At 41.2% G+C, this 21795-nt stretch overlaps 1 protein-coding gene across 1 annotated transcript in view; it reads left to right on the forward strand.

Annotated features, from left to right (window-relative positions):
• DOCK5 (dedicator of cytokinesis 5) overlaps nt 1-21795 on the forward strand; it is a 799955-nt gene that overhangs the window by 497531 nt on the left and 280629 nt on the right. The window contains exons 18-21 of the mRNA XM_069214140.1: nt 6348-6525; nt 10602-10699; nt 12816-12905; nt 21692-21792. Of these exons, the coding sequence (XP_069070241.1) occupies nt 6348-6525; nt 10602-10699; nt 12816-12905; nt 21692-21792 (467 nt within the window). The remainder of the gene's footprint in view (nt 1-6347; nt 6526-10601; nt 10700-12815; nt 12906-21691; nt 21793-21795) is intronic.

Genomic DNA, 21795 nt, shown 5'->3' on the forward strand with positions numbered 1-21795 from the left:
ACCGAGGGACTCCTCCCTTTTGGCTCCATTGCGAATGGGCGTCGACTCCATCTTAGATTGTTTTCTTTCCGCCATCGGGTTCGGACCTGTTCCTCTTCTCTCCGTATTTCGAATCCTGTGTTTATAACACAGCAACTTACACCGGACTCGGTAGTTGTAGGAGCAGCAAGAAAGAGGGCAAACTCTCAATCTTCAGGAGACGCTCCACCGCCTGACAAAGAGAGTAGAAAGTTTGACGCAGCAGGCGAACGAGTGGCAGCACAGGCAGCCAATCAATGGCGGATCGCTAATTCGCAAGCCCTACTTGCTCGCTACGATAGGGCACACTGGGACGAGATGCAACACATTATACAACACTTGCCCAATGAACACCAGAAACGTGCCCAGCAGGTTGTGGAAGAAGGACAAGCACTATCCAACAACCAAATAAGGTCCGCATTAGACTCGGCAGCACGAATGGTCAACACTGCGGTAACCATTCACAGGCATGCATGGTTAAGAAGCTCTGGATTCAAGCCAGAAATCCAACAAGCGGTGTTGAACATGCCTTTTAACCAAGAACAATTGTTTGGGCCGGAAGTGGACACAGCAATTGAAAAGTTAAAGAAAGACACGGACACGGCCAAAGCCATGGGCGCGCTCTACTCCCCACAGGGCAGAGGCACATTTAGAAAGCCACAATTTAGAGGGGGGTTTCGAATGCAAACACCAGAGCCTTCCACATCGCAAACCAGACCCACCTATCAGGCACAATACCAGAGGGGTGGGTTTTGTGGCTCATATAGAGGAGAACAATTCCCAGGAGAAAGTTCCAGACACCTAAAACAAGCCAAACCAAACAGTGACTCCAATATCACAAAACCCCAACACTTAACACCAGTGGGGGAAAGACTTACCGCATATTATCAGAACTGAACACACATTAACACGGACGCATGGGTCCTAGCCATTATCCAACATGGTTATTGCATAGAATTCACAAATTTCCCACCAGATATGCCCCCAAGGGCACACAATATGTCCAAACAACACTTAGACCTATTACAAGTAGAGGTCCAAGCACTATTACAAAAACAAGCAATAGAGTTAGTACCCAACCATCAGAAAGGAACAGGCGTCTACTCACTATATTTCCTAATTCCAAAGAAGGACAAGACGTTAAGACCTATCTTAGACCTCAGAACACAGAGGGGGTTATTCTAACTTTGGAGGAGGTGTTAATCCGTCCCAAAAGTGACGGAAAAGTGACGGATTTACCACCAGCAGTATTACGAGTCCATTATATCCTATGGAACTCGTAATACGGCTGGTGGTAAATCCGTCACTTTACCGTCACTTTTGGGACAGATTACCACTCCTCCAAAGTTAGAATAACCCCCTGAATCTCTTCATCAAGTCAGACCACTTCCACATGGTAACACTTCAAGACGTGGTTCCCTTACTAAAAAAGGAGGACTACATGTCAACATTGGATCTCAAGGATGCGTACTTTCACATACCCATCCATCCTTCACACAGAAAATACTTAAGGTTTGTGATACACGGCGTACACTATCAATTCAAAGTGTTACCGTTCGGGATAACAACAGCCCCAAGGGTATTCACAAAATGCCTTGCAGTAGTAGCCGCTCACATAAGGAGACAGCGCATGCACGTATTCCCATACTTAGACGACTGGCTAATAAAAACCAACACTCAACAACAGTGTCTTCTTCACACGCTATACGTTATAGAAACTCTACACAAACTAGGGTTCTCTATAAATTACCAGAAATCACATCTGCAGCCATCCCAAATACAACAATACTTGGGAGCAACATTCAACACACAAAAAGCAATTGCCACTCCAAGTCCACAAAGGGTCCAAGCGTTCCAAAATATAACATCAAGCATACAGTCAAACCAACACTACCCAGTAAGGTTTGTAATGAAACTTCTAGGCATGATGTCTTCATGCATAGCCATTGTCCCAAACGCAAGATTACACATGCGGCCCTTACAACAGTGCCTAGCAAAACAGTGGACACAAGCACAGGGTCAACTTCAAGATCTTGTGTTGATAGACCGCCAGACACACTTCTCGCTTCAATGGTGGAACCCTATAAATTTAAACCAAGGGCGGCCATTCCAAGACCCAGTGCCTCAAGATGTGATCACAACAGATGCTTCCATGATGGGGTGGGGAGCACACCTCAACAAGCACAGCATATAGGGTCAATGGGACAATCAACAAAAACAACTTCACATAAATCATTTGGAACTGCTAGCAGTGTTTCTAGCATTAAAAGCATTTCAACCACTAGTAGCCCACAAACACATTCTTGTCAAAACCGACAACATGACAACAATGTATTATCTCAACAAACAAGGAGGGACACACTCGTCACAACTGTGTCTCTTAGCACAAAAAATGCGGCATTGGGCAATTCACAATCACATTCGCCTGATAGCACAATACATCCCAGGCATTCAGAAACAGTTAGCCGACAATCTCAGTCGAGATCACCAGCAAACTCACAAATGGGAAATTCATCCCCAGATCCTACAAGATCACTTCCTACGTTGGGGAACACCAAAAATAGACCTATTCGCAACAAAAGAAAATGCAAAATGCCAAAACTTTGCGTCCTGGTACCCACACCCTCAATCCAAGGGCAATGCGTTATGGATCAGTTGGTCACGGATATTTGCTTACGCTTTTCCCCCTCTCCCACTCATTCCTTATCTGGTCAACAAACTAAGTCAAAACAAACTCAAACTAATACTCATAGCACCAACCTGGGCTCGCCAACCGTGGTACACAACACTGTTGGACTTATCAGTAGTACCTCACATCAAATTACCAAACATACCAGATCTGTTAACACAACACAAACACCAGATCAGACACCCGAATCCAGCATCGCTCAATCTAGCAATCTGGCTCCCGAAGTCTTAGAATTTGGACATTTAAACCTTACACAAGAATGTATGGAGGTCATTAAACAAGCTAGAAAAACTACGACAAGACATTGTTACGCAAACAAATGGAAAAGATTTGTTTACTACTGCCACACTAATCAGATTCAACCACTACATGCTTCCACAAAGGACATTGTAAGCTACTTATTACACTTACAAAAGTCTAATCTAGCATTCTCTTCCATTAAAATACATCTCACTGCAATATCTGCCTATCTGCAGATTACACATACAACCTCGCTTTTTAGAATCCCAGTCATCAAAGCATTTATGGAGGGACTAAAAAGAATCATACCCCCAAGGACACCACCAGTACCTTTGTGGAACCTTAATATTGTATTAACACGACTCATGGGACCACCATTCGAACACATGCACTCTTGTGAGATGCAATACTTAACTTGGAAAGTAGCCTTTCTAATAGCTATCACATCACTTAGAAGAGTAAGTGAGATACAAGCATTTACTATTCAAGAACCCTTTATACAAATACATAAACATAAAGTGGTTCTCGGTACAAATCCCAAATTCCTACCAAAAGTCATATCACCATTCCACCTAAACCAAACAGTGGAACTCCCAGTCTTCTTTCCACAACCAGACTCAGTAGCCGAAAGAGCCTTACATACATTAGACATAAAGAGAGCACGAATGTATTACATTGACAGAACAAAACAATTGTTCGTAGCCTTACAAAAACCTCATGCAGGTAATCCTATATCCAAACAAGGCATCGCCAGATGGATAGTTAAATGTATTCAAACTTGCTATATTAAAGAAAAAAGAGATCTACCTATTACACCAAGAGCACATTCCACTAGGAAGAAAGGCGCCACAATGGCTTTTCTGAGAATATACCTATGACAGAAATTTGTAAGGCAGCCACCTGGTCTACGTCTCATACATTCACTAAGCATTACTATGTAGATGTGTTAGCAACACAACAAGCCACAGTAGGACAGGCTGTATTAAGAACATTATTTCAGACCACTTCAATTCCTACAGGCTAAGCCACCGCATTTTGGAGAGATTACTGCTTATTAGTCTATGCACAGCATGTGTATCTGCAGCTACACATGCCACAGAACGGAAAATGTCACTTACCCAGTGTACATCTGTTCGTGGCATGGGACGCTGCAGATTCACATGCGCCCTCCCACCTCCCTGGGAGCCTGTAGCCGTTATTAGTTGAATGAAAATTGTAAATTTGTAAATAAATATTATTTTAATACACATTATGTACATACATACCTACTCCATTGCATGGGCACATCTAGTATATTCACAACTCCTACCTCACCTTCTGCGGGGAAAACAATCTAAGATGGAGTCGACGCCCATGCGCAATGGAGCCGAAAGGGAGGAGTCCCGCGGTCTCGTGACTCGAAAAGACATTTTCGAAGAAAAACAACTTGTAACACTCCGAGCCCAACACTAGATGGCAGGATAATGCACAGCATGTGAATCTGCAGCGTCCATTGCCACGAACAGATGTACACTGGGTAAGTGACATTTTATATATATATATATATATATATATATATATATATATATAGTCATAGGTGATGTGTATCACATGACTACCATTAAACTGGATAATGTTAACACTTGTTATCTACACCCCTGATGATAGTTATTATGATATTTCAGAAAATATACTGTAGAGCTGAGATGTAAATTACTGACTACTACACAAAGCACAAAAATATGTACTGTGTGCTTTCTACCCTAATGAATTACATTCTTCACTTTGTTGTTTGTCACAAAATTGGATAAGCATGCTTTTAGCAACTTTAGATAGTGATAACTTCAAAATTTCAAACTCTGCTATGATATCTCTTGCAATAGAGACAAACTCCTTATCCTTTCTTAGGCATAGGTCATATATCAGCAAAAGGTTATGCCCCATTTCATCAACTTGATTTAAATTTTAAATGTGTGAATAGCAGAGCATTTATGAAATGCCAACACATGGAGTTTTAAATCACTTTTTTCATAGTGTATGCGTTACTTAATACTTTTGTGAAATGGACCCAGTTTGTTTAAGACACTTCTGTTGTACTAGTAAGTTAAAATTCAGATCTTTTTCCAAAATAATTGTCTAGTTTAGTAAGGTTTAAAAAAATCTTCTATCACCCATCTAATACAAACTTACTTTTTTGGAAAGTCTTTCTAAGAATGGTTTCAATTTATAACTTTGCTCTTTGTAAAAAGGGTATAGTTGACTTTACAAGTTCATGTGAAAGGCTTGTGCTACTTGGTAGTTCAATTACCTCACCGGAAGGGTGTGTTGAGCATTTTGTAGCTTTAGGTAAAATGAAAAGGCATAAACAGATTAAGTGGAAAAGTAATGAGATAGCAGAATGTGTTAGTGCAGGGATTAAGTGAAAAATACTAAAAGCCTGATGTAGTGCTGAATTGAACAGAATATCCTTTCATTTGTGAAGAAAGTGCTATTTCCAATGGAAAATTCACCAGTAGCATTAGATCCACCAAGGAGGCCGTACATGAATAAATTGTACCTTAGATTCTTAAGATTTAGGCTTTTTTTTCACATTTTTGCCATCTGGCCCTCTAATCATGCCCTAAATCCCAGCAGTGATTTGCCCTGAACACATTACCATAATTTAGTGAGCTTAGTCAAATTTCTCTATTATCCCATTCTTGTTTGTCCATAGAGTTAAAGGCCACCAAAAGAAAGATAACGCTATTCAAATAGTGTGGTTTCCTAATGCAACTATATTTTTATTATACACAAAACCCTTTTCCCTCTTTACAGAGGTTTGTTTGGAGATGTTTAAAGTTAGCAGTTGTCCGCTTGTTGATACTTTGTTGGTTACTTAAGAGAAATATGGGGTCAGATATTTTGGCCGTAGGAGGTGAGTGCTTGGAACACCCTGCCTGGAATCATTTGTAATAGTTTGGGCCACCATTTGTATTTTCTAGAAGGTTCAGTATAAGTATTTAGCACAGGTGTATATTGATTTTGGAGATTTCAGTCTTTTCATAACAATTACTTGTTGGGTGAATGGGGGACCCAACCATGGTTGTGCTGCGTATTTTTATTTATCTCACACAATCTCCCTCCTGCCACACCCCAGTGAAGAACTCATGACTCTGCCTGTTTGAGGGAAATTGGCACAAATGTACAGTCTCCTTTTTCCCGTTATGATCTTTAGTGCTTGTCAGTCAATAATGGCTGTCCCTGTGACAAAGGAAATACATCTTCTAACCCCAAGTACCTCACTATTGGAAGATAAGGGCAGTGGTTTCTTTGGTAGTACTTAATAAAGTACAGGACACTTCATTGACTTAGCCCCCTTTTCTTTTTGGCATATTCCTACATGGAGTACATGACTGGGATAATTTTATGATATCTTCAACAGGGCGACAGCAAGAAAGTGGATGACGTGAAGTGTTACCTGATGTTCCCTGGCACAAAAGAAGAAGGGGAAAAGGAGTCCCAGTTCCTAAGGAGCCAGCATCACTCAGCTAGCCTTGTGTCTAGCAAAGACAGCTTTCAGATCCATACCCTCACCTGTTCCACAAAACTTACCCAGAACGGTGAGTTTAGTGATAACATTCTATTCACAGGCCTGGGGTCTATCAGATTTGTTTCATTGTTGGTAGGTAGCCTCTGCAAAACTAGCTGTGTCTTTTACTGTCTCATCAATAAAATTGCCTTCTTTATAATACCAGCAGAGAAGCCTTGGGTGTAGAAGCCTTGATTTAAAATATTTGTTTTTAGCAGCGAACAGTTAATGCCTTGGTACATATCAATATTTTTAGTGTCAGTAAGGTCGAATAACAATGCCCAGAATGGAGAAATTAAAATGATATAATAATAAACTGAAAGAACCATTTGAGGTGAAATCATGAATTAGATGCAGACAGGTCGAAATTAATGCTCTCAGCGCCCAGAAATCTGGGAAATAGTACAGATTATGGTTTGTGAAGCTATATGTCACGAAATCTGGTTAGTGATCTTGATATTTCCGTGTCAGATGCTCTTAAAGTAGCTAAATAATGTTGCATAAACTTTGGCAGAGGTTTACCTGGGATTGCCAGGTATGCAATTTACAGTTGATTTAAATGTAGCTGAATGCTTTCTTATGCATGTAGGCTGTAAACTACAGTGGAGATGACATACATGTTTAAATGTGCATGTTTCGTACATAATTTCTAAGCAGCAGTGGGCCCTCAATACGGATCTTCCAGATAAAAAGACTGTAAACCTGGGTAGGTTCAAGAGATTGACGAGGGTGGAGGATGAGAGATTTCTGGGACATCTCAGTGGAAACAGATTTGCTAAGTCTCAGGACTGCCACATGAAATGTGAACATTTGTGAAATAGTGTGGCCACCTTGCCATCACAACTTGATGTGGATTAACCAAAAACTATAATGACCTACTTGAGCTACGGTTTTGAAAAGGAAAGAAAATGTTGGGGTGTATTTAATGGTTATAACTAGTAAATCATGACAGGATTTGTTACCACCACATATGTAATTGAAAAAGGTGTGATCTGGAGTTTGTATCTAGTTCTGGAGACTTCATCTCCAGAAAGCTAAAAAAAAAGGCCTGTGACGGTCAGTATATGGGCACGCAAAATGGTGAATGGTGTAAAACACAAATGAAAACTACAGCAGAAGGCACGTCTTTTCAGCAGAAAGGTAACTGTAGAGTTCAAAGTAAAGATGAAGTTAAGAAGGTTATTTAGAAATGACGGGTCTGAGGAATGACCTTCATTGAAAGGCATTTCTTCTTATACTGGTACGTCACTGAGCATTGCTAGTCTTAAGGAAGATACAGGGCAATTATAGGCATATACTTTCAAGGGTTATCTTAAAAGTCCAGGTTCATACTTCATTATCTAGAGAACTATATGAGAAGAGTCTGCATTCTCAGCTCAATTTCTGTAGCCAGTGTATAATCACTAAACTCATCATCATAGATGCTACCATTCTCTGCAAAGTGACGAAGTATTCATGGAGACTGCTGTGTATTCCGAATGAGCTTACTGTCACTGCTATCAAGGTGTTGGGTTCCCACCTAACATATTTACAGAGAAATGCATTCCACACCATAAATTTAACCTATACCCGTGGGACAATACATTTTGCTGTGCACATCATAAGATACCAAAGGCATTCATTTTTTATGTTTTGTAGCATTTACAAGGCCACATAGACATGCTGATGATTTGCTTTCTTTTTTAAATACTTTTATTGATTTGATAAAGCAGTAACACAAGGAGAAAATACACTAACATACACAATTCAGTGATGCAATAAAAAAACACGAAGACTCTGGACACTTTCTGACAAAACAATAAAAAATATGTAAGGTGCAAAACATAATATATCTCAATGGGCCACCAGACTCTATTAGAGCTGGTAAAGTGCCAACTATACAGTGCAAAATTAGGACCTGAAAAAGTGCAGACTATACAGTGCAAAATTACATAGATCACCCATTTCAGAGTACACTGCCCCGATTTAAAAAATACCCAAACCTTAGACAAGTGTTGATCATGCTATTAAAGTGCTCTTCCCTACTACCCGATCCACAGAAGACTGGTAAGAGAGGTAGGTCCAAACAGTATAACCCTTTCATATAGCAAGGAGGCCTACTGCTGCCCCCCCCCATGTGTAAATTACCCTGGGAAAACTTTGTTATCAGTTAATATCTTGCACCACCTGAAATGCAACATCATACTGGGCCTTTTTAGGGGTAGAATATTGTTTAAAAATGTATCCAGCTCCGCAAGATGTCCCCGTATTGCTCCCCTTCTCCTGGTCCTCCTACCCTTGCCAGTTTTAATGACCTTTCTCGGCTGAACCAAGCCGGCAGACATGGTAGCCATTGCAAGGACGGAGGGAATGGATTTTGCAATACTCAGTCAAAGCATTTCCATAGGCATACACAAATGTGGTGTTCCAGGAACCACCTCGTTGTGAACTCCCATAAGAGTAAGTTGCGGGGTTAGTACAATATTACAGCCCAGGGTTTTTCCCAGAAGTACACTAATTTCCTTCTTAAGCAGTCCCAGTTTCGGGCAAGAGAAAAACATGTGAATTAAGTTTGCTTCCTGAGACTGGCTTCGTGGGCAGCAGGAGCCCACCTTCCCGCCCTATCCGTCCGCCCCACCCCCACCTGCAGTTCTTGTGAGGATATAATATAAATGATAGGCTGTCTTGTAATGCTGGGCTTGGTGAGAGGCTGAGCGTAAAGTAGTTTGGCCTAGTTCAAGACTCTTGAGAAAGGAGCAATTACCTAGCCCGAGTTTCTCCTGCCAGTTCCCAGTCTGCTGATGCTTTGTTTTCAATGTATTTGGCTTATAACAAACCTGATTTAAATGAAGCACAAGTTTGCTTTACTTGTATCTAAGAACAGGGCTTGCGCCTTTTTCAACTTTTGAACATGATATGACAGTACAATGAGAAGTTGTTAAGTGTAAGGAAATGTCTACAGAATAAAAAGAGCTCCTCTGTTTGAATAGCCAATGTCAGAAAGTGACACAGATATGGAAATTGAATGTAGGCTACGCCTAGCCCAGATGCTAAGTAACAATAACTTACAGTTTGTCCGGTTAGAGAAAATAGAAACAAATTTAACTTCATGTTTTGCTTTCACTAATGACCGAGCTGACAAAAATCTCTGGAATGCACTTCTTAGTTTAAAGAAGACATTTATTATTACTTCAACACGAGGTTCCTAAAAAATGAAGGAGATTAGTAGGTCGAAAACACATGTTTAAAAATAGTCACAGCAATGTAAGGAAAATATGATTCTCAACTGCAATGCACACAGCAAATATATGTGATTATATTATAGCATAATTGCAAAGCAAAGAATAAAGTACAAATTCATCACCGTAGGGCCTGCCAAGCTCTTCATCTTTCTCATGCCAGCAAGATGATGAACCTATTCAACTGCGAGAAAGAGATATCCTCCCTCATGGGACAAGTGTGTGTGTGTCAGGCATTCAACGTCTAATCCTGCCGAGGTTAGCTTATAGCTTAAACAACCATGGAAAGAGCCTTCTAAAAGGGCCCCTCCCCCTCTCAGATGGAAATATTCAAACATGCTGGCTACTGTAGGTCAGAGTTAGAAGAAAAACATTGAAAACTGGCCAGCATTTCAAGGCTCTCCTGCCAAGGCCGCACCTTTCCCTGTACTGAAGAAAACAAAAAAGTATGTGCTTTCTTATCATGAACTGTTCATGTTCGGTGTTGGAAAAAATACGAAGAAACAAGCTTAGTTTACCATGTGGAAAAACAGAGCTCAACTGCAATGTCTCAACTGGAATGTCTAACACCACGATAAAGCCAATAAGCAGCTAAACTGAATACAAAATGTAATCTGCAACTGGTGAACACTGAACAACTAATATGCAAAGTGGTGCAACACAGTCAGTGGTCAAACATACCTATTTTAATACACTCCATTAATAATAATTCCCAAATCCTACCTCCCCATGTCACTCACAGTGATAACTAATACATTGATTAGTCCATTGACTCCCTCATTTTTTTTAGAACCTCAAGATCCTTTCTGTGTTTAGAAACTGCTCATGCTGAGTTGATCTGTTCTCTTTATGCATTACTGTTTGCCTGCTGTTATTTTTTTGTTTACAGTTGACTTGTTGGGTCTCTTGAACTGGCGCTCCAACTCTCAAAATATCACGCACAACCTGCGGAAGCTCATGGACGTGGACGGTGGTGAAATTGTGAAGGTAAAAGGAGTGTCATGCATGCTTTTTACATAAAAGCCAAAAACTAGCTACTTCGTTTGACCAACTCGTATCAGTTCTTTATAACTGATCAGTGCTTGACTTGAGCTAAGCCAGTTAAAGGAATGAGGTCTATTAACATAAAGTTGGTTTCCCCCATTTATCCTCTGACTTGCTCCATGTGTACCCACTCCTCATCTTATGCATCAGTTTCTTGTGTTCCGCTGGTAACCGGACTGGAGACTGTGTAGTCTGTTTTCTGATGAATTTATACCTTGCCCTTGTGGTTCTCAGAAAAAGGATGTATTTCACAGCCTTAATATTGAGAAACCAAGTGTTAGTGTGGTGATGTTGCATTTCGTTTGTTTTCACGTTGACTGTGCAAAATTAGTTCCTTTTTGCCCTTATGGGGGAATTATTTCAATTTCGTTTTGTAGTTGGAATGGGTCTGTATTACTCTTGTCCATGAAATAGTGTACTTCTCCCTTGGCGGGTTCCTGATGCCTGTAAAAGTAACCTTTTTTAGAACATGCCCCTAATTTTGAGATTTATTCAGCAGACATTTGGTCACCCAGCATGTCTTCTTTGAAAAGATTCACAATGAATGCTAGTCATTTCAGATATTCCATTTTGAAGGTTGCTCCACATTAGTTGTATCTTTGATGTCTGATCCGGCCTATGTTGTTCTCATATGTTAGCAGTGGAAGGGAGTTAGACAGAAGAGCAGTGTTTAATGTGTGTCAGTGGTTGCATGTGGTGAGGACTGGGGCTTATTTTTCAGCAGATTTTGATTTGCGGAAGAAAGAGTAAGTCAGAAAAGGGAGAAAAAAGAGGGAGAGAAGGCAGGGCACAGGTACAACCAGAGAAAGGCAGGATGGAAAAGAACCTCAAGGGCAAGATACAGAGTCAAGAAGTGTAGGGTGGTGGAATCAAGAGCTGTGATCCTGCAAACTCAACAGACCCCAGCATTTGGCAGCACCAGTAGCCGGTTCCACAAAAACCTTAGGCCCCTGCACTTGCTTATTTATTTTACAAATTAAAAACTGTACAAGTGTATGGGAATTAACTGAGATGTAATTACTCAGATACTTTCTTTATTGGAATGTAATTTACCAATGCCACCTGCCACCTTCTACTCGGGTACAGCAGTTAGTATTTTCAGTCAGCTTTCCATTTTCAGGAAAGAGGTACGGAATATAAATTGGATAAATGTGAGAGAGAGTCTTGGGCACACCGGAGAGATGCGCTGCGGATTTTACAGTGTCAAATAATTAATTGATAAAGCCCATTCCCTACTATTGCCTCAATGCATCCCGTTCCTACAATTTGGTAACAAAATTCAGCCCCATCGGATATGAGTTATAAGAGTTGTTACTGGTGATTACATTGCCCGTTTTTTTTCCATGTTCTGCTTTCATTAGTTCATTTGTTCGAAATGCAGTAAGTTATACTGTATTATGTTAAATTGTGTTTATAAATGCCACGTGCATCCAGAACAAACTGGAATAAATGTGAGGTGGCCCAGTGTTAGGTGTTGTGCACAGAAGGGAAGCTTGGATTGATAGATTAATATGAGAACTGGAGATTGAACCATGTAGATCTATTTTGAAGACAATGTGAGACTGCAGCTTTAAATGTAAAATCAATGGTAAAAAAAACTCAGCACTTGGGATAGATTTAAGAAACATATCACTTCATACTGTAATTCCTCCTGACTTGAAAAAATTGGGCAGCCCTTCAGTCTCATCTGTGGAAAGTGCCACTGAAACTGTATTCTTAACTTGAGTCGTAATGTGTTTTGTTTGGGCTCAAAGGGGATACATTACAGTGAATACACAAAGGGTGATGGGAAGAGTGCTTCTAAAAGGTCTAACCACTGGCAGTCACTCGAGGTAGCATTCCAACCAATCATTCTTCTCACCACCTTTTGTGTGTTTGATGCATGACACTGACCATACATGAGCCAAGATTATTTGGTGCCGACTTTGCTCTTCAGTAAAATCCCAGGGTTAGTCTGTAAATATTTGCACACATTACTGTTTGGAGAGTATAGCATTGCTGCATGTCCTGAGCTTATAAGCTGTCATTGACCCTAACATTTCTTTTTCATTTGCTCTAGTTTCTTCAAGACACACTCGATGCACTTTTTAATATAATGATGGAGATGTCTGGAAATGAAACCTATGACTTTCTTGTATTTGATGCACTGGTGAGTATGTGGGAATCAGACTTCTAGTACTCGAGCATTTGTGGGGTTTAGTAGGATAGGGTGAAGGAACTTAAGTGTTCGATGGCATGTGCAACTGTAGATACAAATGCTCTGCGTACTGCTGCCATCTAGTGTTGGATCCAGAGTTGTTCAAGTTGTTTTCCTTCAAAGAAGTCTTTCGAGGCACGTTGTTGAGTGACTCTTCCTGTTAGTAATAATACGCATGGGTATCGATTCCCTTGTTAGATTGTTTTCTCTCCGCCTTCGGCTTCAGATGTGTGTGCCTTCGCTCTGTGCTTTGACTCCATTTTGGTTAGATTCTTTGGGTCTTATCTATCTTCAACAGTATTGTTATTGTTATCGTTCTCACTTTCCAACATCTGCGCTTTCTCAAAAACTCCGCCGGTTCCACCTTGTTCGACTAAAAGCCCTTTGTGGCACCGCCCTTTAAGGCCTGCCTTTGACATTGCTACCAGCCCCTCTGAAAATGTGTTGCTGGTAATGGAACGCATGTCCTTTTGGTTCTGCCTGCGTTGTCACGCGAAATACCCGCATATGGATCAACACCCGTTGTGCAATTTGTCTCTCTCCCCAGACCACAAAGAAGCCAACTGTGACACATGTAGATCTTTCAGGTTGAAGACGACACTCTAGGACTGCAGGGCTTGTCTCCTCGAAATGTCTCTCAGGGCTGCGGATGACACTCCTGACATCTGCAGCAAGGAACTTGGCCCAAGAGCAACCAACTGTCAAAGAAGAGGAGGCCTTCTCTCTCATCGGAAGCTCCAGTTCCGACCTCAAGGTAGAGTTAGAGATGCATGAGTATCCATCCACTCAATGTGCAAATGCTGCCACCCCTGTCTCGCCCTTCCAAATAAGCCAACCAAAAAATATTTGCCTTCAACAGTCCCACTATCAGAGGTTACTGGTCCACCACTGCTTCCCGACCATGGTCGGATCTGGAATACTGTTTTGGACGCCCCGCCCTGAGGCCCAGCCAAGACTTCAACATTGGCCTCTTTGGAGCAGAGCAGTCTTCAGAACCGACTCAATCTTCGATGCCAGCCCAGCAGTCAACTCCCTCCACGCCGACAAAGCCTCACACTTCAAAGGTGAAACCCTCAGTTCCAAAAACATCAGAGCCAAAAATCACCAAAACTTCATTGGCTTCCACCTCACCTATTGAACCGATTTTGGAGAACCTGGACATTCAGCTGCAAAAAATCAAATTTCAAGCAGGGACTGGCCATATGCCAGCTACACCCTACTCTCCTCCACCACTTGAGAGAAAATTGAATTTTGAGGAGGCTCTGGCTCTACCCTTCCTCCTAGGAAGAAAACCATGGACAAGGCCACCAGTCCTGCCTTTCTTACACTTCCTTCCACACCTCCCCCTCCACCACCATCACTACCACCTTCATCACCCCCTCATTCTCCTCAGCTATTATCTCCACCCCAAGACCCCCTAGATGTATCACCTCAGGAGTCACCACAATCAGACGCTGGTGAGTTGGGGTGCCACAAGGGGATGCCAACCCATGGGACATGTATGAGACAGATCTCAATACAGGGAATGACCCCGATCTTTACGCTGCTCGCCCTTCCCCGTCTGAGGATGGAAGCTCTTACCAGGAGTTCATTGCGAGAGCGGCAGCTTTCCACAGTGTAGAGGTACAAAGGAAACAACTGGAACAAGACTTCCTCTTTGACACTTTAGCTACCACACACAGGGACACACAGTATCTGCCCATGTTAATGAGTATGATGTGACATACTGAAGACATCTTTAAGGGCCCTGTTAGGGCGAGGGTGGTCACTCCTTGAGTGGATAAAAAATATAAACCAGCGCAATCTGATCCTATTTTGCTTGGGGGTCAACTGCCACCGGACGCCATACTTACCACTACAGACCGCAAGAGGGCTAACTCCCCAGCTACTGGAGATACAGTGTCCCCAGAGAAAGAAAGCAAGCGTATAGATGCTGCAGGGGAAAGGGTTGCAGCCCATGCTTCCAACCATTGGCATAACGCCAATTCCCAGGCTCTCTTAGCGCGCTACGATAGAGATCACTGGTATGAAATGGAGGAGCTACTCTAGTACCTCCCGGAAGAACATAGAAAAAGGGGTTAACAAATTGTAACGGAGGGGCAAACTATTACCAACACCTCTATTCACTGCGCACTAGATGCAGCAGGTACTGCAGCACGGGAAATTAACACAAGCATTCTCCTAAGGCAGTATGCTTGGCTAAGGTTTTCTGGCTTCAAACAAGAGGTCCAACATGCTGTCCTTACCATGTCATTTGACAGAGAGCATCACTTTTGGCTGCAGATAGATAGTACCTTAGAAAAGATTTTAAAAAATGAAACCGACACTTCCAATGTTATGGGAGCATTATTCCCATTCAACATCAGGGTTCAGGAGTATACTCCTTTTACTTCCTAATCCCCACGTAGGATGGATCTTTAAGGCCATTCTTAGAGCCCAGGCCTCTAAACAAATGCATCCTATCAGAGCAACAATTCGAAATGATATGACGTCATTCCACTTCTTTAACAGGGTGACTTTTGGCAACACTAGACCTAAAGGACGCCTGCTTCCACATACCAATGCACCCAGCTCACCGTAAATGCTTAAGATTTGTCATAGCAGGCAAGCATTATCAGTTCAAAGTTCTTCCATTCGGGGTGACCATGCCACCTCAAGAGTTCACCAAATGTCTAGCAGTGGTCGCAGCTCATCTTAGCAGACAAAATATCCACGTATTCCCTTATCTAGTTGACTGGCTTATCAAAGCCAGAACACATCAGTCAACAACACACTCGAATGACAATAGATCTTTTCTACAGCTTAGGGCTTACTATCAACATCCCCAAATCTCACCTACAACCTCTACAGGTTCAACCATAATTTAGCAATTCTAAACACAGTCAGGATTAGCATACCCCCAATCCAGCTTGAATGCAAAACGTTCAAGCAACATTGCCCTAGTTTCATAAAAACCAGGAAATCAGTGAGGATGGTTATGCATCTACCAGGAATGATGACTTCTTGCATTGCCATAGTTTCCCCACGCAAGGTTATATATGCATCCATTACAGAAATGTCTAGCTTGTCAGTGGTCTCAGCCACAGGGTCGGTTGAAGGATCTAGTGTTGATAGACCGCCACACTCACTGTTCACTGCAATGGCGGAACACCAACAACCTGTTGAAGTGTGTGGCCTTTTCAGAACCCTGTTCCCTACATCACTCTGAGAACAGAAAGATCACAGAGTGAATGGGGTGCTAACCTACAAGACCTCACAGTAAAGGGTCTCTAGGATGCCAAGCATCAATCTCTACACATCAGCTACCTAGAGCTTCAAGCTGTTCACTTAGCATTGAATGTGTTCCTACCTCACCTTGGTTTTCGCCTGAGCTTAGAGCACTCAAACAAAGCTGTTGCAGACAGGAAAAGCAGAGGAGGGCAGATTACAATTCTGATGAAAAATCCAAATGCTTAGCCAACTACAAGACTCTTATTGTCAAAGCAAAGGCTGCATATTTCGCCAAAAAGATAACAGAAGCCAAAGAATCTACTAGACCATTGTTTCATACTGTCACAATGCTGACTAAGAGCTCTTCTAATAATTCCTGTCATATTACCTAATCTTTTTGAAACTCCTTGGCAGAGTATATAATTTGCTCCTAATCGCACTATTTTCAGACAGTTGCATAGGCAGAAGAATCTAACCCAGTCAGCAGTTAAGCTAAAGGGCCACATGTCTGCCCTTTTGTGTATTGTGTGCACTTAATTCACTTCAAGGTTGGACTAGCCAAAGCTGTGCCCATTCGGCAAAACCCCACCCTATAGGAAAATTCCAATCAATGAGCATTAATTACTGTAATTTTTTTATCAAATTATTTTTCACATGTTTTTTAAAAGTGGAAATCTCAACCATTTGAAAAGATATGGACATCTAGTCTGAAGTGCTAAAATTTAAAGGAAAACATGAGGTAACACGTGGTTCTAGACTTGTGTGACTTAAAGTCCACCTCGGTCTATGAAAAGTAAAGAGTTGTTTCATTGTCGGTAATGAAGCACTTCAAGGTGGGTACATAGCAGAAGGATCCTAAATATAAAGTGTGCCTTTTATAAAGTTTAGGTACCAAGTGTTTCTGTTGCAAAGACAAGTAGGTTGTCGTCATAGAGGTAAACATCTTCTTCACCTGAAGACGGAACAAGACATTTTCCTGGAAGGAGAATGCTACAGAGCACAGCATCGTAGCAACCAATAACTTTATTATATGAAACAACATTTTCTCCAAAGCAGTGCTTTTGCCTCCGTGGTCAGCCAGAACACCATACATTGAAAGTTTGATGATCAGCTCTAGATCTATTCTTCACAGGTCTGCAGGACATACTTTTCAAGAAGTCACTGGATCAAAGAGCAAGATTGTGCGAGACGTTGACTTCCTCTCTCACGTGTATCTATGTGCGTTCCACCAGTAGTTTCAGACTTTGACACTTGGGCTGTCTTTCCAACATCTAAAGGGCTGCCAAGCGACAGCAAGTAGGCAGATCAGCCTGATGTTTTTAAATAAGCGCTATGTGGCAACTGCCAGTGGCTACAAAGACTGACAGATTATAGGATGGCTTCAAGGTACAAAACGGGTTTCAGCAATTTATTAAATGCATTGCTCGTCAGACCTGTAAAACAAATACCTACAGCTGCCAGGAAAAGAAACTGGAAAAATGAAAATATAAAATTGACATAAAATCAACTCCGCAGCACTATTACAAAAAACGTAAGAATCTCTACACACGTGAGCAAGATAAAAGGCATGCAAACTATTCATAGGCTAAATCTCTGTTTATTCTTTGCAATATATGATTGGGGAAAAAAACCTCTAACTGTATGTTGATCAGCCTACGGTTTTGGGTGCAGGAGCATGCTTCTGAGGTCATAACTACAATGATGCAAAAATAGGTTGTTGAAGCATTTTATTTGAGAGTTTACTTGTGAAATTCTTCATCTTCAAATCACACAGCTTTCTGCTGCTCTTGTGATGTTGGATTTTACGTACATTTTCAGGTCTTTGCATTGGTGGCCTGGGCAAAGTGTGCTTGTAGAAAACATCCTCTTTCTGCCCACCTCTGCTTTGTTAATTTAGCACTGAAGAGCATATGGAGTATATTAATGATCACTTATTTCACTGTCTTTAAAGATTGAAGTGGTATTAGAATATTGGAATGTTGAGAGCTCCTTTGAAGACAGTTGGGTAGCTCTGGGCTTATAATGGCTGGTGTAAGCCAGGAGCTCCAACATTTCAATGTTAGTCTTCATGTTTCTCCCTTTTTGATTTAGAACATTCTACCCTTAGTTAGTAATATCCTTATAGTCCTTCTGTCTCTGGCTCTACTGGCTGTTAAATGCCCTCTCCCTCGTTATAGGCTGTTCAGGGCCCTCAACAACTCTTATAGCCCTTTGCAGCAGACTGTAAGGCTATAATATGAGTTTGAGATTTAAATCAGTGATTGAACGCAGTTTGTCAGTCGCAGTGGTCTTCATTGTGCCCCAGTGCTGTTGTGATGCTATTTTAGCATTTAAGGGAGATTAATACATGCATACTTTTGTTTTCGTTTTTTAAAATATCTGTTCACCTTCTTGATTAGAAATGGAAACAAAGCTAGGGGGAGCATTGGTTGAATACATGTTTCTAATGCCTAGGGTGAGACAGAAGTGATGACAGAGTTAGAACTGCAGTCATGTCTATGTCCTACAAATCAAAGACCTCCATACTATAGGTTTTCAAGTAACAGTAAAGTGTGAGTTTATTTCTATAGCACCCACTTGATGCCTATTGGCTATGGTTTTCTTAACAAAATAAGGATGTATAAGGGAGATGTTGATCCTTGTTGTGATGTATTGGTCTCTCTTCCAATGGTATTCACACTATTTTTAAATCCACAACTTTTTCATTTGTATTAAAATCATAATTTGCCATAACATTATAATCTCCAATTTTTACTACAACTTTTCACTCCCTATTACATTTAACTTCTGGACACAATTTCAATTGAAAGTGTAGGATGTTTTAATATGTTTAGTGAGACAGCTTTTTTCAAAATTGTTTTACGTGTTATTGCAGAAATCTATAGCATGTAATTTGTGTAGTGATGGTGCAGGTTTGAATTTTAATAGGTACAAAGTTAAAAGAAAAATATTAGAATTTGTGATTATAGTGTTGTGGTAAAGGATGTTTGGGGTGGGTTATCGTGAGTTCTGAATTCCCACATCACCCATAATTCCTAGTACACTAGTTCACTAATAGGTGATAGTTAAGGGTTGTTGTTTGCGCTTACACAACAATATTGGTTAGTGTTTATGTTGATATTGGTCCTATGATTATATATATATGTTAACTCTTGTGTCCTTGACAATAATAGCGGTCTAAGGACCAATGAGAGAGTCTTATTCTCCCTGGCGTTGGACCTCGCTACAATAGACGAACATCCATGGGGCGATATGAGTAGTCTTTAAGGCCAGAGGTGTATGAGGACCAAAAAAAACCAAAAAAAACAATATTGGTTAGTTTGACCAAGTGTAGGAAGGTTTATTACCCAGCTCAGTGATTGATTGCTTCATAGATGTTTGCACCATCCATGTCACCGATTCAGATCCTCCACAAGAACAGCTCTCCATTTTACCCTTTAATCATCATCATTAGAATTGGTACAAATGCTATAGGTAATTGCGACTAAGCCCTTCTAATTGTGTGGCATTATAGAATGCTGGCACATGGCTATAACATAAGGGTCCTCTTACTCTTCTAAGTGCAAGTTGGAAACAAGGCACACTTTCTAATTATCGCTTAAATTGCACCATGGGTGTGCAGTTGGTTAACATTGGTGTGCCTGGCTTAATTTGTACACTTTTTATCTTTTTTCATTTTTTCCCTGAATTTTGAAAGAATGTGTTCTCTTGCCTTAGCTGCTCCATGTGCTTGCATTTTTCTGTGGGCATTCGAAAAATCTATATTTGGACCTGCCTAGTGCACAACAGCATGCATGTCTTTCATTGAGGAAGGATTGCTGGGGCATATGCTCTCTCCATGACTACTCCTTTCCCTGTGCCGATCAGGTCATGGCAAACTAACACTTGGGGCAAGCATGCCCATTATTAGGAGTGGAACAGCCCCTTACCGAATGCTGGAAACAAGACCTTTGTTAACATTTGTGTACTTGACTTAGTTTCTGTCCCTTTCAACGAGTACAAAAAATCCTTTGCCTTTCTCAGGGCAAATTTTATTAGCCCCCGTTTGTGAAATGCAGTCGGGCATTTATGTTGATGACCGTCCAGCATTCTGCTAAGATCCAAGCTTCGTCAACACCCAAGTCGGTGATGGGAACCAACAAGTAACTAATTATCGGCATTGATTATTTGCTGTACATGGGCGAGTGAAGTACAAAGTCTGTGTACTACCTGGCCCTCCCACAACTAACATATCCAGTTTTTGAACCGAGATTCTGCACACTGCAGACACACAACTAATTGTTTGTGAATTGGATCCATAGTAGTTTGGCAACAAAGTAACAGATGCGTCAAGTTGGGGGATGACTTGTTAAGAACTCTTATCTCCTGTTTTCACTACCAACGGTTAAACCACTAGACCACATCTCTTGTACAGTTTACAATGCTACCAGGCTGAATGACCTGCAGCAAGCATAAGTAGCATAGTCGTGCATTTGGAAGTTTTATATAGCTCTGCTTTTTGACTTGCAAATATGTCAGACCACGTTGTAGTTTGAGCTGACAAAACAGTATTGTATGGTAGAAGCCATAGGTAACATAGCAGCTTTCGACAATCCTCAGTTACTTCTCAGTTCTGAATTCGCACTCAGGAGTTCCTGAATCGTTGATATTAGGGTTCTGCATGTAAGGTTGGATTCCCAGGGATCTGCAATCAAGTTTTTGTTAATTGACATTTTGTTGTGTTTGCAATGTGATGTATCTCACTGGACATTCATGTTTGGGTTGTAGCAGTTGGCTCGTTCCCAAAAGTATCCTTGGGTTTTGTTTTTTTACCACTATGCCTTGTACAGCACTTTAACTTGAATCTGGCTCCTGCTAGCTGCCAGTGAAAACATTTTGATGCTGGTTTTACACGATCATGCTTTTGGAGTTTTAGGCACAGGCTGACAGCACTAATCAGTGTTTTTGTTTTGAAAAATGAGTATGTAACATATCACAATAATCCTGCCTTGCCAAGGACCTTGTCAGTTGCGCCACCGGCTGTAGTTTTTTCAAAGCAAGGTAACTGCATACTACGCCCTCAAAACAGCATTGATGTGGGTTCGAAAAGATATGTCGACATCGTACACAACTTCAATTTTTTTGTATCTGTGAATGTGCTGGTCTTCCCTTGTTAAGTGGCCATACAATTGGGATGCGCTGTTGCTCAGTTTTATTGAACACGAGACCATAGTGTTAGTACTATTTTTATAAAGGATTTTGTCAGTGTTACATATTTTTAAGACATTGTGAGATTTTACTCGGTTCTTCCTGGGACTTATCTAGTGGGATGTGCATCTGGGAGTTGTCTGCATACATTTAAAAGTGAATTGAATGTTTTCCAAAGACCTGGACTACGGGGCTCCTTGAGTACCAAATGTGCCATCTGTCATTAGGGTTCTTGGGAATCGTTTGAGGCAGAATTATTAAAGTGTGGATTAAATAGCTGTGTGCCAAGAGGCTGTGCGGCTTTCCTTTTCTCATGCTTGTCTTTTTTTCTGCTTTGACAGGTATTTATTATTTCATTGATTGGGGACATCAAGTTCCAGCATTTTAATCCTGTACTTGAAACATACATTAATAAGCACTTCAGCGCCACCTTAGCGTATATGTG

This window comes from Pleurodeles waltl, chromosome 11, assembly GCF_031143425.1.
Source record: "Pleurodeles waltl isolate 20211129_DDA chromosome 11, aPleWal1.hap1.20221129, whole genome shotgun sequence".
Classification (NCBI taxonomy): domain Eukaryota; kingdom Metazoa; phylum Chordata; class Amphibia; order Caudata; family Salamandridae; genus Pleurodeles; species Pleurodeles waltl.